Here is a 19,360-nt window from a genome sequence, read left to right as displayed (position 1 = left end):
CCTCTAGATTTTGCTTGTGCTAGGTTCTATTTCATTTATTTTTATCCTAAAAACCTCTGTAGTCCTTGCCTATGACAAGCATACCCATAACATGATGCATCCACCACCATGCATGAAAATATGAAGAGCAGTACTCAGTGACGTGTTGAATTTGCCCCAAACATAATGCTTTGTATTCAGGACATAAAGTGAATTGCTTTGCCACATTTTTTGCAGTATTACTTTAGTGCCTTGTTGCAAACAAGATGCATATTTTGGAGTATTTTTATTCTTTACAAGCTTCCTTCTTTTCACTGTCATTTAGGTTAGTATTGTGGAGTAACTACAATGTTGTTTATCCCTCCTAAGGTTTCTCCTGTCATGTTCCTTACACTTTGTAACTGTTTTAAAGTCACTATTGGCCTCATGGTGAAATTCCTTCTTCCAGCAAATGATTTAGGAAGGACGCTTGTATCTTTGTAGTGACTGGGTGAATTGATACACCATCCAAAGTGTAATTAATAACGTCACCATGTTCAAAGGGATATTCAATATCTGCAACAACCAAAAATACCAATACGGCCGGGCATTGGAAAATCTCCCTGGTCTTTGTGGTTGAATCTGTTTGAAATTCACTGCATAACTGAGGAACCTTACAGATAAGTGTATGTGTGGGGTACAGAGATGAGGTTGTCATTCAAAAATCATGTTAACACTTATTTCACTCAGAATTGAGTCCATGTAATATATGTGACTTGTTAAGCACATTTTTACTCCTGAACTTATTTAGGCTTGCCATAACAAAGGAGTGGAATACTTATTGACTCAAGACATTTCAGCTTTTCATTTTGTAAACATTTCTACAAACAATTGCACTTTGACATTATCGGGTATTGTGTGTAGGCCATTGACACAAAATCTAAATTTAATCCATTTTAAATTCAGGCTGTAACACAACAAAATGTGGGAAAGTCAAGGGGTGTGAATATTTTCTGAAGCCACTTTTATACCGAAACCTAACAAGCCTCGATCACACCGACATTGTTTTGGGGCAAAATGGTACGGTGCCTACAGTAGCATAATCTGGATATGTGTGCAGCAAAGGTTCAACATTCACCTTCTGCTACCATTTCTGTCAAGCCGTCTACACATACAGTTTGACGAATACGTTCGATAAATCCCAACATTTGCACCACACAGAACGCACTGCCTCCGCAACGCAATGCTGCAAGGCAAACGCAGCGTTCCACTGGAAATGAATGTAGTTTTGGTGTACCGAAATGCATATCACTGTCGGTGAGATCGAGGCGTTAATCTAACTTTAACCTTAATTTATTTCGACCCCTATGTCTACGCATGTTTTTTTACCCTCCATCTTTGGTCACCTGACTCTTCCTTGACTGTCATGCTCACTTTATGTATCTGTGTGTATTTTATCTGTCCCTTTTCTTCTTGTATCTCCCTTTCACAGACCACAACCCGCCTCAGGCCAATTCCAAACCCCTTAAACACCAAACGAATATTACCCCAACTCCATCTAAACCATCACCCGATGTGCCTCGTTGCCTTTTCTGTGGGACAATTAAATAAATATAACGGGACCGTTATACGGGATCACTTTCTGGGTCCGTCTGTGAAAGCACTCATTCTGCCTTTTCACTGATGCCCCATGGTGACAGTATAACCCAGATCCGCAGTAAGTAATATTATACATAATTGAATAACATCCATTGAAGGCCAGCCAACCTACAGTTCAGTTTACATGAATAAAAGCAACGGCATAATTTGTATATTCTAACAACCAAAATAGCGGTATGCTGGGTCAAATAAACTCGCAGAACAAAAAACATGTGGTCTCCACCACTAAGGTATAAAAATAACATGCTACACTTGATTTCCAGTATATGTGCTTTAAGCCTAGCCAAAAAGGGGAGGGCTTTGTACTGATATAATCTTATTAAGGTGACGTTCTATCATATCTACAGCACTGTTTGGGGTAACTGCAACTCTCCGGAAGACGATGTTGTCTTTCATCAAAAATGTAAACGGATGAATCTCGCTCTGAAATCTGACAGATTCGTAAAACGACACAATGAGCTGATACGCGCAGTGGTGAACATGAATATGATTGGTATAATCACAGCAGATGGTATGTTTGGCAGAGCCGCACAAAGGCACATCGTGTGACAGTGAGATCATCTCTAGCAACGCAACTTTCTGTTTCAACTAAGTAAGCATTTGCCATATTTCGCTATCTCACGTCAGATATGTGCATGTACAAGTAGTAAGCTTGCTAGCTAGAAGAGTCAACACAGAAATCGTATTGGCTAACGCTAGCTGCTAAGAATACTACAGTTGTTAGCTTGATGGTTAACAAAAACATATATTTATATTCGTTCCTCTATACAGCTATGACGTGCAGCAGAGCAAACACTGCATCTAAAGTGGACAGTCCGTTCTGCCCTCCATCTGTTGACATCACTGTCTATTTTTTTGTTACTGATAAATGTGTTTGGGAAAAACGATCCACGGACCGTGGTGGTAGGTTAGTACCAATGCTAGAGTATGTAGCCAACTGCAGGTAGCATGGACTAATAAAGGCAAATCATTGCATGGTCTGCGCGGTATAGACATAGTTAGCAGTCCTATGGCTGGCTGTTCCAGAATAAGTGGATTACAAATCTTAAAACAGAGCAGCACGCTCGTGATACAGATATTTTTGTTGCCTGAACAAATCATTAACTTACTGGCTGGACATTGCTGCAGCAGTAGTAGTAACTGTAAAGTGCATTGTGAACTATACTGCTGGCTAGTAGGTTTGAGTAGTGTACTGCATGTTGGAATACCAAGATATTACCTCCAATGAACCTGGATTCTCCACCCCAGAGCTAACATTTCAATGATGTATGACTCCGCAAGTGCTTTTCCTTTCTGACTGTAGATTGATTATAATGAAAAGTGAGGTCAAAGTAAGTGCTTCATAAAACAGGAAATCTGAATTGTTAACCTAGGGTTCCATGCTCAATGTAAATGCAAACACTTCCCCACTGTTGGCTTCTGACTCCTTTCTGACTTTGCTTATATCAGGGGGACTGGTAGTGGCATGACACCGTTGCCATGGTGACATCAGACCGTGAGACTGGGCCTGATCATGGGAGGCAGAAAGGAGGCACTGTTTGGAAGAACCTGTCCAAATACACCCCTATCTTCTTTTTTCTGGCCCTGTCTGGAATCATCTTCCTGTTGCGCAACATTCACACTCTTGAGGTGAGGAGGGGAAGGGGAGAAAGGTATGTTTGTTGGAGTTGCTCTAGTAAGCGTTCTGATTGGAGGGAGTGGGGGTTGGACAAATCATTCTGAAGGATCACCACAACTCTGTCTTCCCTATTTCTAAGTGCGGAGGGGCTCAGTTCATTTTTTCAGCTGGCGCTTGAGGAACTCTAGCTCTATTGTGGAGGAGAGAGAGAGAGAGAAAAAAAGTTGTTTTCCTTATGAAACCATCTAGTTAACGCTCAGAAACTCCCTTCCTTTTCACTACCTCCTATTGTTTCTTTACTCCGTTTCCCCTTTGTGATGAATGTGTTTATCATTAGCAATCATATTAAGGACAATGTCAACAACATGGAACAGTGATAGGCCTATAAGCTGAACAACCACTTCAGCAGTGAAATGTGCTTTGATGTTTCTTCCTTTCTCCCACATTTCTTTAATTTAACCTTTTATTTAACTAGGAAAGTCAGTTAAGAACAAATTCTTATTTACAGTGACGGCGGCCTTCCAAAAGGCAGACGGCCTCCTGCGTGGACAGGGGCCTGGGATAAAAAATAAATACAATACAAATATAGGACAAAACACACATCACAACAAGAGAGACAACACAACACTACATAAAGAGAGACCCAAAGACAACAACATAGCATGGCAGCATCACATGACAACACAGCATGGTAGCATGACAACACAGCATGGTAGCAGCACAAAAACATGGTGCAAACATTATTGGGCACAGACAACAGCACAAAGGGCACGAAGGTAGAGACAACAATACATCACACAAGCAGCCACAACTGTCAGTAAGTGTGTCCATGATTTTTTTATTTTTTTATTTTTTTTTATTTCACCTTTATTTAACCAGGTAGGCTAGTTGAGAACAAGTTCTCATTTGCAACTGCGACCTGGCCAAGATAAAGCATAGCAGTATGAGCAGACAACACAGAGTTACACATGGAGTAAACAATTAACAAGTCAATAACACAGTAGAAAACAAAGGGGGGGTCTATATACAATGTGTGCAAAAGGCATGAGGTAGGCGAATAATTACAATTTTGCAGATTAACACTGGAGTGATAAATGATCAGATGGTCATGTACAGGTAGAGATATTGGTGTGCAAAAGAGCAGAAAAATAAATAAATAAAAACAGTATGGGATGAGGTAGGTGAAAATGGGTGGGCTATTTACCAATAGACTATGTACAGCTGCAGCGATCGGTTAGCTGCTCAGATAGCTGATGTTTGAAGTTGGTGAGGGAGATAAAAGTCTCCAACTTCAGCGATTTTTGCAATTCGTTCCAGTCACAGGCAGCAGAGTACTGGAACGAAAGGCGGCCAAATGAGGTGTTGGCTTTAGGGATGATCAGTGAGATACACCTGCTGGAGCGCGTGCTACGGGTGGGTGTTGCCATCGTGACCAGTGAGCTGAGATAAGGCGGAGCTTTACCTAGCATGGACTTGTAGATGACCTGGAGCCAGTGGGTCTGGCGACGAATATGTAGCGAGGGCCAGACTCATGATTGAGTCTTTGAATGAAGAGATTGAGATAAAACTGTCCAGTTCGAGTGTTTGTTGCAGTTCGTTCCAGTCGCTAGCTGCAGCGAACTGAAAAGAGGAGCGACCCAGGGATGTGTGTGCTTTGGGGACCTTTTACAGAATGTGACTGGCAGAACGGGTGTTGAATGTGGAGGATGAGGACTGCAGTAGATATCCCAGATAGGGGGGAGTGAGGCCTAAGAGGGTTTTTATAAATAAGCATCAACCAGTGGGAGATGACCAGTTTACAGAGGAGTATAGAGTGCAGTGATGTGTCCTATAAGTAGCATTGGTGGCAAATCTGATGGCCGAATGGTAAAGAACATCTAGCCGCTCAAGAGCACCCTTACCGTTCTGATCTGTAAATTATGTCTCCATAATCTTGCATGGGTAGGATGGTCATCTGAATCAGGGTTGGTTTGGCAGCTGGGGTGAAAGAGTAGTGATTACAATAGAGGAAACCAAGTCTAGATTTAACTTTAGCCTGCAGCTTTGATATGTGCTGAGAGAAGGACAGTGCACCATCTAGCCATACTCCCAAGTACTTGAATGAGGTGACTACCTCAAGCTCCAAACACTCAGAGGTAGTAACCACACCGGTGGTTACCAAACCACATGACCTTTGTTTTTGAGGTGTTCAGAACAAGGTTAAGGGTAGAGAAAGCTTGTAGGACACTAAGAAAGGGAGGGGACAGCTGAGTATAAGACTGTATCAAAAACAAGACGTTTATTCTTTCAGTGAAATACGGAACCGTTCTGTATTTTATCTAAGGGGTGGCATCCATCAGTCTAAATATTCCTGTTACATTGCACAACCTTCAATGTTATGTCATAATTGAGTAAAATCCCGGCAAATTAGTTCGCAATGAGCCAGGCGGCCCAAACTGTTGCATATACCCTGACTCTGCGTGCAATGAACGCAAGAGAAGTGACACAAGTTCACCTGGTTAATATTGCCTGGTAACATGAATTTCTTTTAGCTAAATATGCAGGTTTAAAAATATATACTTCTGTGTATTGATTTTAAGAAAGGCATTGATGTTTATGGTTAGGTACACATTGGAACAACGATACGCACCGCATCGATTATATGCAACGCAGGACACGCTAGATAAACTAGTAATATTATCAACCATGTGTAGTTAACGAGTGATCATGATTGATTGTTTTTTATAAGAAGTTTAATGCTAGCTGAATCCCCCGAGCTGACAAGGCAGTTAACCCATCGTTCCTAGGCCGTCATTGAAAATAAGAATGTGTTCTTAACTGACTTGCCTTGTTAAATAAAGGTGTAAAAAAAATAATTTTAAAAATCTGCCAAATCGGTGTCCAAAAATACAGATTTCCGATTGTTATGAAAACTTGAAATCGGCCCTAATTAATCGGCCATTCCAATTAATCGGTCGACCTCTACCTAGGATCGAGCCTTGGGGTACTCCCTTGGTGACAGGCAGTGGCTGAGACAGCAGATTTTATGACTTTATACACTGCACTCTTTGAGAGAGGTAGTTAGCAAACCAGCCCAAAGACCCCTCAGAGACACCAATACTTCTTAGCCAGCCCACAAGAATGGAATGGTCTACTGTATCAAAAGCTTTGGCCAAGTCAATAAAAATAGCAGCACAATATTGCTTTGAATCAAGGGCAATGGTGACATCATTGAGGACCTTTTTAAGGTTGCAGTGACACATCCATAACCTGAGTGGAAACCAGATTGCATACCCGAGAGAATATTATAGACATCAAGAAATCCAGTCAGTTGATTATTGACAAGTTTTCCCAACACTTTTGAATAACAGGGCAGAATAGAATTAGGCCTATAACAGTTAGGATCAGCTTGATCTCCCCTTTTAAATAAAGGATGAACTGTGGCTGCCTTCCAAGCAATGGGAACCTCCCCAGACAGGCTTGGCGAGAGACGGGAGAGGAGACCGGAGAGACAGGCTTGGAGAGACAGGCTAGGAGAGACAGGCTTGGCGATGATGGGGGCAGCAACCTTAAAGAAGAAAGGGTCTAAACCATCTGACCCAGATGTTTTTTGGGGGTCAAGTTTAAGGAGCTCCTTTTGCACTTCAGACTCAGTGACTGCCTGCAGGGAGAAACATTTAGCAGGGCAGGGGAAAAAGAGGGAGAAGCATCGGGGCTTGTCGCATTAGAAGGGATGAGAGATGAGGAAATGTTGGATGGGCAAGAAGGCATGGCTGAGTCAAATAGGAATCCTGACTTAATGAAGTGGTGATTTAAAGAGCTCAGCCATGTGCTTCTTGTCAGTAACAACCACATCATCAACATTAAGGGACATGGGCAGCTGTGAGGAGGAGGGTTTATTCTCCAGGTCTTTATCTGTTTTCCAGAACTTCCTGGGGTTAGACCTAGAGAGAGAGAAGCGCTCCTTAAAGTAACTAACTTTGGCCTTCCGGATAGCCTGAGTGCGCTTATTTCTCATTTGCCTGAACAATAGCCAGTTAGCCTGAGTATGCGTGTGCCCAGCCTTTCGCCAAATGCAATTCTTGAGGTGGAGTAACTCTGCAAGATCACGGTCGAACCAGGGGCTGAACCTTTTTAATTCTTATTTTCATTATGGGGCGTGTTTATTAACAATCCACTGAAAATATTAAAAAAGAAGGTTCAAGCTTCTTCGACAAGCTGATTCTATACCAGTTTACAGAGTTCATAAAGGAAGACTTGGTCATGAAAGTTTTTTAACAAGCGTCTATGACCAATCACGACAGGTCGTTTCACTGAGCAGCCATTACAAAGACAGGCTGTAAAAGAGTGATCACTAAGGTCGTTACAGAAAACACCAGACTGCTACCTATCAGGATTATGTGAGGATAATATCAAGGAGAGTACCCTTTTCTCTGTGTTTGGAGTCAAACCTTGTGGAATTGGTAATAATCTGAGAAAGATTTAGGGAGTCCCATTGCTTTAGGACTTGGTCTGGTGGTTTAAGCAGGTCCCAGTTTAGGTCACCAAGCAGAACAAATTCAGACTTAGTGTAAGGGGCCAGGAGAGTGCTTAGGGCAGGTAGGGTACAGGCCGGTGATGATGGAGGACGATAGCACCCAGCAACAGTCAACAAAGAGCTATTTGGAAATGTAATTCTTTAAACCAGCATATCAAATTGTTTGGGGACAGACTTGGTGGAGACAACCAAGCACTGAAGGTAATCCTTGGTAAAGATTTCCACTCCCCCACCTTTGGAAGATCTGTCTTGCCAAAAAAAGTTATAACCAGAAAGGTTAACATCAGTATTCAAAACACTCTTCATTCCTTGGTTAGTGGTTAGAGTGTTGAGCCAGTAACCAAAAGGTTGCTAGATCGAATCCCCGAGCTGACAAGGTAAAAATCTGTTGTTCTGCCCCTGAACAAGGCAGTTAACCCACTGTTCCTAGGCCGTCATTGAAAATAAGAATTTGTTCTTAACTGACTTGCCTGGTTAAATAAAAACCACGTCTCAGTAATGACCAACACATCTGGATTGGAGCTGTGAACCCACACTTTCAATGGATCCATTTTAGGTAATCATCTTCTAGTGTTAACGTGCATAAAACCCAGGCTTTTACGAGAGCAGAAATCAGTGAAGCAGATATCAGAGCACAAGTCAGAATTGGGGCTAGCAACAGTAGGTGGGCCAGGGTGTACATGCACATTTCCTGATATCATCAACAGTAATACAATCAAGGCACGGCATAGGACAGGGAGAGCTCTGCAGTGTTGATTTATGACATCTGAATTAGAGGTCGACCGATTATGATTTTTCAACTCCGATACCAATTATTGGAGGGCCAAAAAGCCGATACCGATTAAGCTGCCAATTTAAAAATAAAAATGTATTTCTAATAATGACAATTACAACAATACTAAATAAACACTTATTTTAACTTAATATAATACATCTATAAAATCAATTTAGCCTCAAGTAAATAATGAAACATGTTCAATTTGGTTTAAATAATGCAAAAACAAAGTGTTGGAGAAGAAAGTAAAAGTGCATTATGTGCTATGTAAGAAAGCTAACGTTTCAGTTCCTTGCTCAGAACATGAGAACATATGAAAGCTGGTGGTTCCTTTTAACATGAGTCTTCAATATTCCCAGGTAAGAAGTTTTAGGTTGTAGTTATTATAGGAATTATAGGACTATTTCCCTCTATACCATTTGTATTTCATTAACCTTTGACAATTGGATGTTCTTATAGGCACTTTAGTATTGCCAGTGTAACAGTATAGCTTCTGTCCATCTCCTCGCTCCTCCCTGGGCTCAAACCAGCAACACAACGACAAGTAGTGCGCGCTAACTAGCTAGCCATTTCACTTCGGTTACACCAGCCTCATCTCGGGAGTTGATAGGCTTGAAGTCATAAACAGCGCAATGCTTGACGCACAACGAAGAGCTGCTGGCAAAACGCACAAAAGTGCTGTTTGAATTAATGTTTACACGCCTGCTTCTGCCTACCACCACTCAGTCAGATACTTAGATACTTGTATGCTTGTATGCTCAGTCAGATTATATGCCACGCAGGACACGCTAGATAATATCTAGTAATATCATCAACCATGTGTAGTTATAACTAGTGATTATGATTGATTGTTTTTTATAAGATAAGTTTAATGCTAGCTAGCAACTTACCTTGGCTTACTGCATTCCCGTAACAGGCAGACTCCTTGTGGAGTGCAACGAGAGAGAGGCAGGTCGTTATTGCGTTGGACTCGTTAACTGTAAGGTTGCAAGATTGGATCGCCCGAGCTGACAAGGTGAAAATCTGTCATACCGATTTGACTGTTATGAAAACTTGTAATCGGCCCTATTAATCGGTCAACCTCTAATCTGAATGTGCATCACATGGCAAAAAGATCATATTGTACAGCAATTTCATCAGGTAACATGAATACAATGCCGACGAGAGGTGGTTAGAGTAGGATGGGAGGCCAAAAGTCAGTGTAACCAATAGAGTCAAAGTCCCGAGTGTGGGAACAAACGGTCTGACCTGTATCAGACGGAGACAGGCCAGGGAGAGAGGGGTGAGTGTGGTGGGGGTACCTGTATCAGACGGAGACAGGCCAGGGAGAGAGGGGTGAGTGTGGTGGGGGTACCTGTATCCGACGGAGACAGGCCAGGGAGAGAGGGGTGAGTGTGGTGGGGGTACCTGTATCAGACGGAGACAGGCCAGGGAGAGAGGGGGGAGTGTGGTGGGGGTACCTGTATCAGACGGAGACAGGCCAGGGAGAGAGGGGGGAGTGTGGTGGGGGTACCTGTATCAGACGGAGACAGGCCAGGGAGAGAGGGGGGAGTGGTGGGGGTACCTGTATCAGACGGAGACAGGCCAGGGAGAGGGGGGGGGGGAGTGGTGGGGGTACCTGTATCAGACGGAGACAGGCCAGGGCAGACTGTGAACAGATCGCCAGGTGGAACCCAAGCAGCAGGCAACAGGAGTAGGTGTCACACCCACTTGGGAGAAGCTTTTATTTCTGGAGGCAGATTTCTTGTAGAAAATGCCAGTGACTGGTCTTTGAACAGCCGGAGGGGACTTCAGAGGATGCTTCAAAGACTCCTGACACTTGTTGGTCCCAAAGGCCTCGACACCTTTTATTTCACACCTCAGTGCTAATTGAATTTGTATCTGGTCTGTCCAAGCCTGGGAGCCTAGACTCAGCATTCAGTCCCATTAAAATATATAATTGTAATGTACTTTATTTATCCTTTTTTCTTCTTGGCTTTCAAAATAGCATCAGACCAAACACTGCTCACTCAGTTCCAGGTTGGATGGTGTCCTCAGGTCTCTGCTGTTTGTTTGCTAGAGCACTCTCAGTATAGCTTGGAAAAATAACTTGGAAACAGTAATATCTCTGGTTAATTTTGGTCAAAATTAGTTTGTAGGTTTGGAGTTTTGATCTGGAGCGAAGGCCATGCTTTGGAGGGTAGCATCCTGCATATGTACCTGCTGAAAAATCCTAGTTTATCTAACTTGAAATCTATCCTTTTGTAAAAAAAAACATGTTGAAAAATGTGAGAGCTCACATGAAGCTGTGTTTCTCTCTGAGGGGGGTGTGTCTTTTAATCACCATCCTCCATTACTACCCTCCCTCTTGGTGACCTTTCCTCTTCTCCTCTGCAGAAGCTCAACTGCCAAACAGTGTCGACACTCTACCAGTTCCAAAGCAGCATTCATTCAGCCTTCACCCCAGAGGAACAACCTCCTGTGGATCACAACCGGAGCTACTGTGGCCACCTGGGCCTGGAGCCCTCAGCCGAGGAGGCTCTGGAGCAGCGTTACCTCCTGGAGTCCATCGCGTGGCCAGAGCCTCAGCCTCGGCTGACGCCTAGACCCCTGCGGCAGACCAGCGACCCTGCACACAGCCTGTTTGCAATCCTGCCAGGAGGGGGCGGGAGAGAGTGGCATGTGGGGGATCAGCTAGAGGCGCTAGTCCATATGCATGACTTCCAGGGGCGTCCCAAGCGTCACGGTGGGGACTTCCTGCTGGCCCGGCTGCATTCCCCAGAGTTGGGGGCGGGTGTTGCAGGACAGGTGCTGGACCACCGGAATGGGCTCTACTCAGCCGTGTTCCCGTTACTATGGGAGGGGTCTGTACGGGTAGAGGTGACACTAGTCCATCCTAGTGAGGCAGTTGCTGTGCTGCGTCGGTTACGAGAGGAACATCCCGACCGTGTCTTCTTCAAGAGTCTGTTCCGCTCTGGATTCCTGTCTGAGACCACCGTGTGCAACCTGTGCCTGCCAACCACCCGTCAGCCGCTGTGCAATTATACGGACCCTCACACAGGTGAACCATGGTACTGCTACAAGCCCAAACTGCTCAGCTGTGACACGCGGATCAACCACGCCAAAGGAGGCTACCAAAAACACCTGCTCACCAACAAAGAGTCACTGCTCTTCCAGAGGTTAGTGAGTGGTAGATGAGAGTATGTGAGGACTGAATGTTAGACCTATGTAGTAGTTGTGCCTTAGCTAGTAACATGTACCATTACAAGGTTTGTTTCGGGTGTATGACTTTTTTTAAACAAAATAAGTCTCTTTGATTTTTCTCAGTGGTGTAAACATCAAAGTCCGTGTTCATGCTTCCGGGTCTGACAGTGTCATTGTGCAGCCTGAGAAGAAAGGTAAGACAGCAAGGGGATGCTGCACGCATGCTAGTGTGCATCCGTGTGCTTGTTTGTAGGGTGGGAGGTAGCCAGCAGATCTGACCCGCTTTCTTAGGGCTACACTAGGGTCGGACAGCATTCTTGTGTATGTTAAGACACTGCGGAGCCGGCGCTCAATCCAGGGATGAGAAATGCATTGTACACTGAACTGTCCCATTATCCCAACTGTTACACCAAGAAGATTGAATGACTGCTTGGTACATTTTCTGAGCCATATCTTGCGCCGGCTCCGCAGTGTCTTAATATACACAGGAATGCTGTCCAATCCTAGTGCAGCTGTAAGAAAGCGGGTCAGATCTGTTGGCTAGGTGGGAGGTTTAGGATTTGTTGGAAAGTGTAATGGAAAAACCAGCATACCAAGTGAGTGCATGCAAATGAGGAAAAAGAGCTGCACCAGCACAGAGCCCTGGGAACCCCTTGTGTGACTATCCATGCTGCCTATCGACAGACAAGGGGTACCCCAGGGCTATGTTTTGGGACACTGTTGTTTTTGATCTGCATGCTATTGCATGGTATGCTTAAGCAATAAGGCCAGAGAGGGTGTGGTATATGGCCAATACACCACGGCTAAGGACTGTTCTTAACCACGACGCAACGTGGAGTGCCTGGATACAGCTCTTAGCCGTGGTAAATTGGAAATATACCACAAACCCCCGAGGTGCCTAATTGATTGCTATTATTAACTGGTTACCAATGTAATTAGAGCAGTAAAAACATGTTTTGTCATACCTTTGGTATATGGTCTGATATACCACGGCTGTCAGCAAATCAGCATTGAGTCCTCGAACCACCCAGTTTATAATCAGTTTTGTACTGGATTTGTGGTTATGCAGTATTTGTGTGTGTTTTATATCAATCTACAGTGCCTTCAGAAAATATTCACACCCCTTGACTTTTCCCTCATTTTGTTGTTACAGCCTGAATTTAAAATTGATTAAATTTAGATTTTTTTTGTCACTAGCTGACACACGATTTGTTATTTTTTTTATTTCACCTTTATTTAACCAGGTAGGCTAGTTGAGAACAAGTTCTCATTTACAACTGCGACCTGGCCAAGACAAAGCATAGCAGTGTGAACAGACAACACAGAGTTACACATGGAGTAAACAATAAACAAGTCAATTACACAGTAGAAAAAATAAAAAAAGAGTCTATACACATTGTGTGCAAAAGGCATGAGGAGGTAGGCGAATAATTGCAATTTTGCAGATTAACACTGGAGTGGTAAATGATCAGATGGTCATGTGCAGGTAGAGATACTGGTGTGCAAAAGAGCAGAAAAGTAAATAAATAAAAACAGTATGGGGATGAGGTAGGTAAATTGGGTGGGCTATTTACCGATGGACTATGTACTGCTGCAGTGATCGGTTAGCTGCTCAGATAGCAGATGTTTGAAGTTGGTGAGGGTGATAAAAGTCTCCAACTTCAGCGATTTTTGCAATTTGTTCCAGTCACAGGCAGCAGAGAACTGGAAGGAAAGGCGGCCAAATGAGGTGTTGGCTTTAGGGTTGATCAGTAAGATACACTTGCTGGAGCGCGTGCTACGGGTGGGTGTTGCCATCGTGACCAGTGAACTGAGATAAGGCGGAGCTTTACCTAGCATGGACTTGTAGATGACCTGGAGCCAGTGGGTCTGGCGACGAATATGTAGCGAGGGCCAGCCGACTGGAGCATACAGGTCGCAGTGGTGGGTGGTATAAGGTGCTTTAGTAACAAAATGGATGGCACTGTGATAAACTGCATCCAGTTTGCTGAGTAGAGTATTGGAAGCTATTTTGTAGATGACATCGCCGAAGTCGAGGATCGGTAGGATAGTCAGTTTTACTAGGGTAAGCTTGGTGGCGTGAGTGAAGGAGGCTTTGTTGTGGAATAGAAAGCTGACTCTAGATTTGATTTTAGATTGGAGATGTTTGATATGAGTCTGGAAGGAGAGTTTACAGTCTAGACAGACACCTAGGTACTTATAGATGTCCACATATTATAGGTCGGAACCATCCAGGGTGGTGATGCTAGTCGGGCGTGCGGGTGCAGGCAGTCGGGTGTGCGGGTGCAGACTGTAATGTCGAAGTGGAATTAGTTTTTTTTATAAATGAATAAATCAAAAGCTGAAATGTCTTTAGTCAATAAGTATTCAACTCATTTGTTATGGAAAGCCTAAGTAAGTTCAGGAGTAAAAATGTGCTTAACAAGTCACACGTTACATGGACTCACTCTGAATTTCAAACACAAAGTCCAGGGAGGTTTTCTAATTCCTTGCATAAAGAAGGGTACCTCTGGTAGATGGGTTAAAAAAAAGAAAGGAGGGGGAAAAAAGCAGACATTCAAAATCCCTTTGAGCATGGTGTTAATTACACTTTGGATGGTTTATCAATACACCCAGTCGCTACAAAGATACAGACGTCCTTCCTAACTCAGTTGTCTAGAGAGGAAGGAAACCACTTGAGTGTTTCACCTTGAGGCCAATGATAAATTGAAAACAGTTACAGAGTTTAATGGGTGTGACAGGAGAGAACTGAAGATGACTGAGTGAGGAGAAGGAAGCATGCACATACATCCTGTTTGCAACAAGGCACTAAAGTAATACTGCAAAAAACATGGCAAAGCAATTCACTTTATGTCCTTAATACAAAGTGTTTTATATTTGAGGCAAATCCACTACAACACATTACTGAGTACCACTCTTCATATTTTCAAGCATAGTGGTGGCTGCTTCATGTTATGGGTATGCTTGTAATTGGGGAGTTACAGGATAAAAAAAAGATAACTGAATGGAGCTAAGCACAGGCAAAATCCTAGAGGAAAACCTGGTTCAGTCTTCTTTCCACCAGACACTGGGAGATGAATTCACCTTTCAGTAGGACAATAACCTGAAACAAGGTGAGATCTACCCTGGAGTTGCTTACCAAGAAGACAATGAATGTTCACAAGTGGCCGAGTTACAGTTTTGACTTAAATCTACTTGGAAATCTATGGCAAGACCTGTAAATGGTTGACTAGCGATGATCAACAACCAATCACATTTTTTAAAGAATAATCTGCAAATATTATACAATCCAGGTGTGCAAAGCTCTTAGAGATTTACCGAGAAAGACTCACAGCTGTAATCACTGCCAAAGGTGATTCTAACATTTATTGACAAACGGTGTGAATACTTATGTTATATGAGATGTTTCTGCAAGCACTTCTAAAAACGTGTTTTCACTTTGTCGTTATTAGGTATTGTGTTTTTTATTTGACCTTTTATTTAACTAGGCAAGTCCGTTAAGAACAAATTCTTATTTTCAATGAGAGCCTAGGAACATTGGCTTAACTGCCTTAACTGGCAGAACAACAGATTTTTACGTTGTCAGCTCGGGGTTCTTGCAACATTTCGGTTACAAGTCCAACGCTCTAACCACTGGGCTACCTGCCACCCGTGTAAATGGGTGAGAACCACAACCACAATGTAATCCATTTTGAATTCAGGCTGTAACGTAACAAAATGTGGAATAAGTTAAGTGGTATGAATACTTTGAAGGCACTGTACTTGTAAGGTTATGTTAGCTAGCGCATCATGCTGGCTCCTCTTTCAGACAAACCAGAGAGGGAGAGCAGCAGTGTGAGAGCGGAGCCTATCAGGGTCACTCCATCTGGGTATTACTTCCAAGGGTCATGGCGAGCGCTGGGTGGTGTCGCAATGCATCAGTTTAACGACTCTTCTGCCATTACTCAGTGTCTGAAGGGCAAGGTGGTGTACATGTATGGAGATTCCACTGCTAGACAGTGGTTTGAGTACCTCAATGCCTTTGTCCCAGGTGAGTGCTGTCTGCTAAAGTCCAATGACATCAATCACTGTGCACTGTCTCGTGTGCTTTCTAACTCTCTGTTCTGTTTGTCCAACTTCCTCTTTATCACAGAGCTGAAGGAGTTCAACCTTCACAGTCCTAGGAATGTGGGGCCTTTCATGGCAGTGGACAGCACCCACAACATCCTGCTGAGATACCGCTGTCACGGTCCTCCAATACGCTTCTCCACTGTCATTGCCAGTGAGATGCGCTATGTAGCTAACGAGCTGGACGGCCTGGCGGGAGGCCCTGATACCGTGGTGGTCCTCAGCGTTTGGGCCCATTTTAGCACCTTCCCTGTAGAGGTCTACATACGCAGGCTACGCCACATTCGACGGGCGGTGATGCGGCTTCAGGACCGGGCTCCGGGGACCCTGATAGTGGTGCGTTCAGCCAACCTCCAAGCCCTGGACCCAGAGGTGAGCCTGTACAATAGTGACTGGTTCTCAATACAGCTGGACGGTGTGCTCAGGGCCATGTTTAGGGGTCTGGATGTCTTGCTGGTCGATGCCTGGGAGATGACCCTTGCTCACCACCTCCCCCATGCTCTCCACCCGCCTCCAGTCATTGTCAAGAACATGATTGACACTATCCTCTCTTACGTATGCCCAGAGAAGAGCTAGCCCGAGAAAGGAAAAGAGTATGGAAGATTACAAATTTGTGTGAGATGGGGAGTGTGGTTATGTTTACAAGAGTTACTTATAGTGTAATCACAAAGCTCACCTGTTTACTGCGAGCATGGCCTGATGTAGCCTAAGCCCTATCTGCTGTGTACCTGCTTCCTGTATATGGGATCCGCTGTTGTGAAGTGACCTAGTGTTTTTATCAACCATCTCACAGTCACAAATAAACCAGGAGAGATGGGGAGATAAACAACGGGACTGATTGAATCAGTCAACTATGAACAGATTACTGACTTTGACCCCACCTGCTGTATTTAAAGTTGAATGGCCAACAGTTCAAACGGTTCTTGTTTCAAAGGATTATTTTAAGAAATGTGTGTGAAAAGTTTTATGCAATAGTTTCTGACATTCAGTGTTTTGTTTTATGGGAAACAGCCTTGTTATTGAATTGTGACTCACAGATTGTTTAAAAAAAAAAAAAAACTACAGATTTCAACTAATTCTGTTCAATACACTTTTGCAAAACTTGAATGGAATATCGGCTGCCATAAAGTGCAATAAGTATATGTAGGCCACTACAGTGCAGTAGGGGATTTTGAGAGTGGGAAATGCAGTATAACAAATGCATGGAAAATGACACATTTGACAAATCCTGTACTTTAGTCTTGCATTAATGATGTTCTCACTCTAAATATCAAGTATGTTTGGTTATACACAAACTGGAGCAAAGTTTAGAAGGTATTTTGACAAAAGTACATGTGAGGAAAATAATGGTTGCAAACCTCAATGTGAATCCAGCTCTTGTCATGTCAAATAAATCAGTTTGGTTTAGTGTGGGCCTCTGGGAAATGCCCAAGGCATGTCGCCGCAATTTAGCCTACAACTTAACAGATGAATATTTGTTAACTGAGTTCTGTACCAAATCATGTGCTTTCCTATGTATTCCATGTCCAAGGATGTTCAGAAACGTAACCCTTGAGGACTTTGTCTGCTGGTTTTTGTCATCCATTAAGAAGTTTACAGGCCTGAATCAGATGGTGATGGAAACGTTCTAGGTCATCAACCAGCAGACAGCCTTCCTTCAGGACTGGCTTTATTCTTCTTATTACGTGTTATTTTTCAAGTACTTCTGCAACAGTTTACATCAAAATGTGACATTATTTAAATCTAGGAATAACTTTTATCATGTAACTGTTTACCCTTTTAAGACTCTTGTTAGGCAGTCTCAAAGTGATGCCATTTTGTAGCTAACGGTTACAGCATTATTATTGCCTATGCCATACACCACAGCTGGAATGCTTTAACATGTTACCGTTTGCCAAGCTTCGCTATTGCCAAGTGTTACCTCACTTTCTACCAGTTACCATAACAGTGTTAACTTGCCACAATTCAAATATATCTCCCATTGAACAATTGCAATAAAGTGATTGGTGATTTATTTATGAAGGAAGATATAAGGTCTGACTAGCTAGCTAGTCCATGAGAAGAACTTAAGATCAGTCTTCGTTGAAGTACTTGGGTTCAAACGGTGCACACAAATCGTTGGGGCCTACATAAAGCTGTCACAACATCACAGCTTTCTTTTCAGCACCATGGACTGAATCCTTATCACCACTACACCTGGTTGTCAGCGGAGCCTTGTCTGGCAGCGAAACAGTTAATTCAGACTAATTTACTGCCTTTAAAAAAATAAATAAACATGTAGTGGAAATGCTAACCAATAAGGAGAGACTTTGTTAAATCCTCAAACAATCACACGTTATTAATAAGAATTGCAATAATGAAGCTGGTCGACCCTCCACTCTGAGGTGGAAGGTCGAGGGCTTGATGACACAAGAGTACGGAGGCGTTATATAATCAAGTTTTCCTATGCAAGCAGATGCAAAACATGGGATCTTGGTATGTGTACGTGTGTGGAGAACGAGACGAAATTGGGGTAAAGGGTACAGACTGTGAATTTGGCTGTCTTGTTCTGTAGCAACAGCTGCTTATTCTAGTCCTCTAGTGAGGTGCTAAACAACAGGGTTCGTTTTTTAACCACCCCACCCCCACTATTATTATTAATCAGCATAACAATAACAAGAATAACACTATTTTAGTTGTTAATGTTTATTATGATTTTAGGGCAATTCTACAATCTAAATATGAGGTAAACTCCCAGCATGGCTCCAAGTTCAATCAGTATATCGTCTGGCGTGTTAATGTGTTGACATGCTTCGTATCCACAGCCAGAAGGATTTTACACTACGTGGTGATCGAAAAGGTTTCCAGTTATATTCATCAGTGGTGTCTGAATACAAAATAATAAATATACAGATGATTAACAAAACGTGCACACAACAGTCTTCAAACCTTGGTTTTTGTGGTAAATGTGAATGAAAGAACTGTTCACCTTTGACAATGGTTTTCATACCCATACCTTGTCCATAATGTAGAGGTCTCTGGGATCTTCATTGAAGAGGTCAGGGAGGAGGAAGATGGCTGCTGTGACTGAGTCCTAAACTCAGCAAAAACAGAAAAATCCTCTCACTGTCAACTGTGTTTATTTTCAGCAAACTTAACGTGTAAATATTTGCATGAACATAACAAAATTCAACAACGGACATAAACTGAACAAGTTCCACAGACATGTGACTAACAGAAAATTAATAATGTGTCCCTGAACAAAGGGGGGGGGTCAAAATTAAAAGTAACAGTCAGCAGGTTCCCGGACATTTCTGGGGGAATGGCCCTAGCCCTCACCCTCCGATCCAACAGGTCCCAGATGTGCTCAATGGGATTGAGATCCGGGCTTTTTGCTGGCTATGGCAGAACACTGACATTCCTGTCTTGCAGGAAATCACGCACAGAACGAGCAGTATGGCTGGTGGCATTATCATGCTGGAGGGTCATGTTAGGATGAGCCTGCAGGAAGGGTACCACATGTGGGAGGGGGATGTCTTCCCTGTAACGCACAGCATTGAGATTG

The 19,360-nt window shown here is 43.2% G+C and overlaps 1 protein-coding gene across 3 annotated transcripts; it reads left to right on the top strand.

Moving 5' to 3' along the window:
* Positions 1-1,450: 1,450 nt before the first annotated feature.
* On the top strand, positions 1,451-17,815 carry LOC110520571 (NXPE family member 3). 3 transcript variants are annotated; one of them, XM_021597957.3, is made up of 6 exons: positions 1,451-1,675; positions 3,067-3,246; positions 10,903-11,684; positions 11,833-11,903; positions 15,518-15,739; positions 15,842-17,815. In XM_021597957.3, exons 2-6 carry the CDS (start codon positions 3,097-3,099, stop codon positions 16,390-16,392), a joined length of 1,776 nt encoding a protein of 591 aa, XP_021453632.2. In that variant the 5' UTR covers positions 1,451-1,675; positions 3,067-3,096; the 3' UTR covers positions 16,393-17,815. The 3 variants fall into 3 exon arrangements, with proteins under 3 accessions (XP_021453632.2, XP_021453631.2, XP_090086500.1); XM_021597956.3 differs by lacking the exon at positions 1,451-1,675 and adding an exon at positions 1,879-2,209; XM_090230374.1 differs by lacking the exon at positions 1,451-1,675 and adding an exon at positions 2,217-2,524.
* The last annotated feature ends 1,545 nt before the right edge of the window (positions 17,816-19,360 follow it).

Source organism: Oncorhynchus mykiss, chromosome 3 (assembly GCF_057628025.1).
Source record: "Oncorhynchus mykiss isolate SJ-2025 chromosome 3, ASM5762802v1, whole genome shotgun sequence".
NCBI lineage: Eukaryota > Metazoa > Chordata > Actinopteri > Salmoniformes > Salmonidae > Oncorhynchus > Oncorhynchus mykiss.
The sequence above is the reverse complement of the archived record's forward strand: the minus strand, read 5'-3'. Positions and strand labels throughout refer to the sequence as shown.

What these genes read in the sequence shown, in the direction of transcription:
- LOC110520571 (XM_021597957.3), top strand. Translation starts at nt 3,097, where the DNA reads ATGGTGACATCAGACCGTGAGACTGGGCCTGATCATGGGAGGCAGAAA. An exon ending in TGTGCAGCCTGAGAAGAAAG is followed by an intron (nt 11,904 to 15,517) that starts GTAAGACAGCAA and finishes CTCCTCTTTCAG; the next exon opens with ACAAACCAGAGAGGGAGAGC. An exon ending in CCTCAATGCCTTTGTCCCAG is followed by an intron (nt 15,740 to 15,841) that starts GTGAGTGCTGTC and finishes TCTTTATCACAG; the next exon opens with AGCTGAAGGAGTTCAACCTT.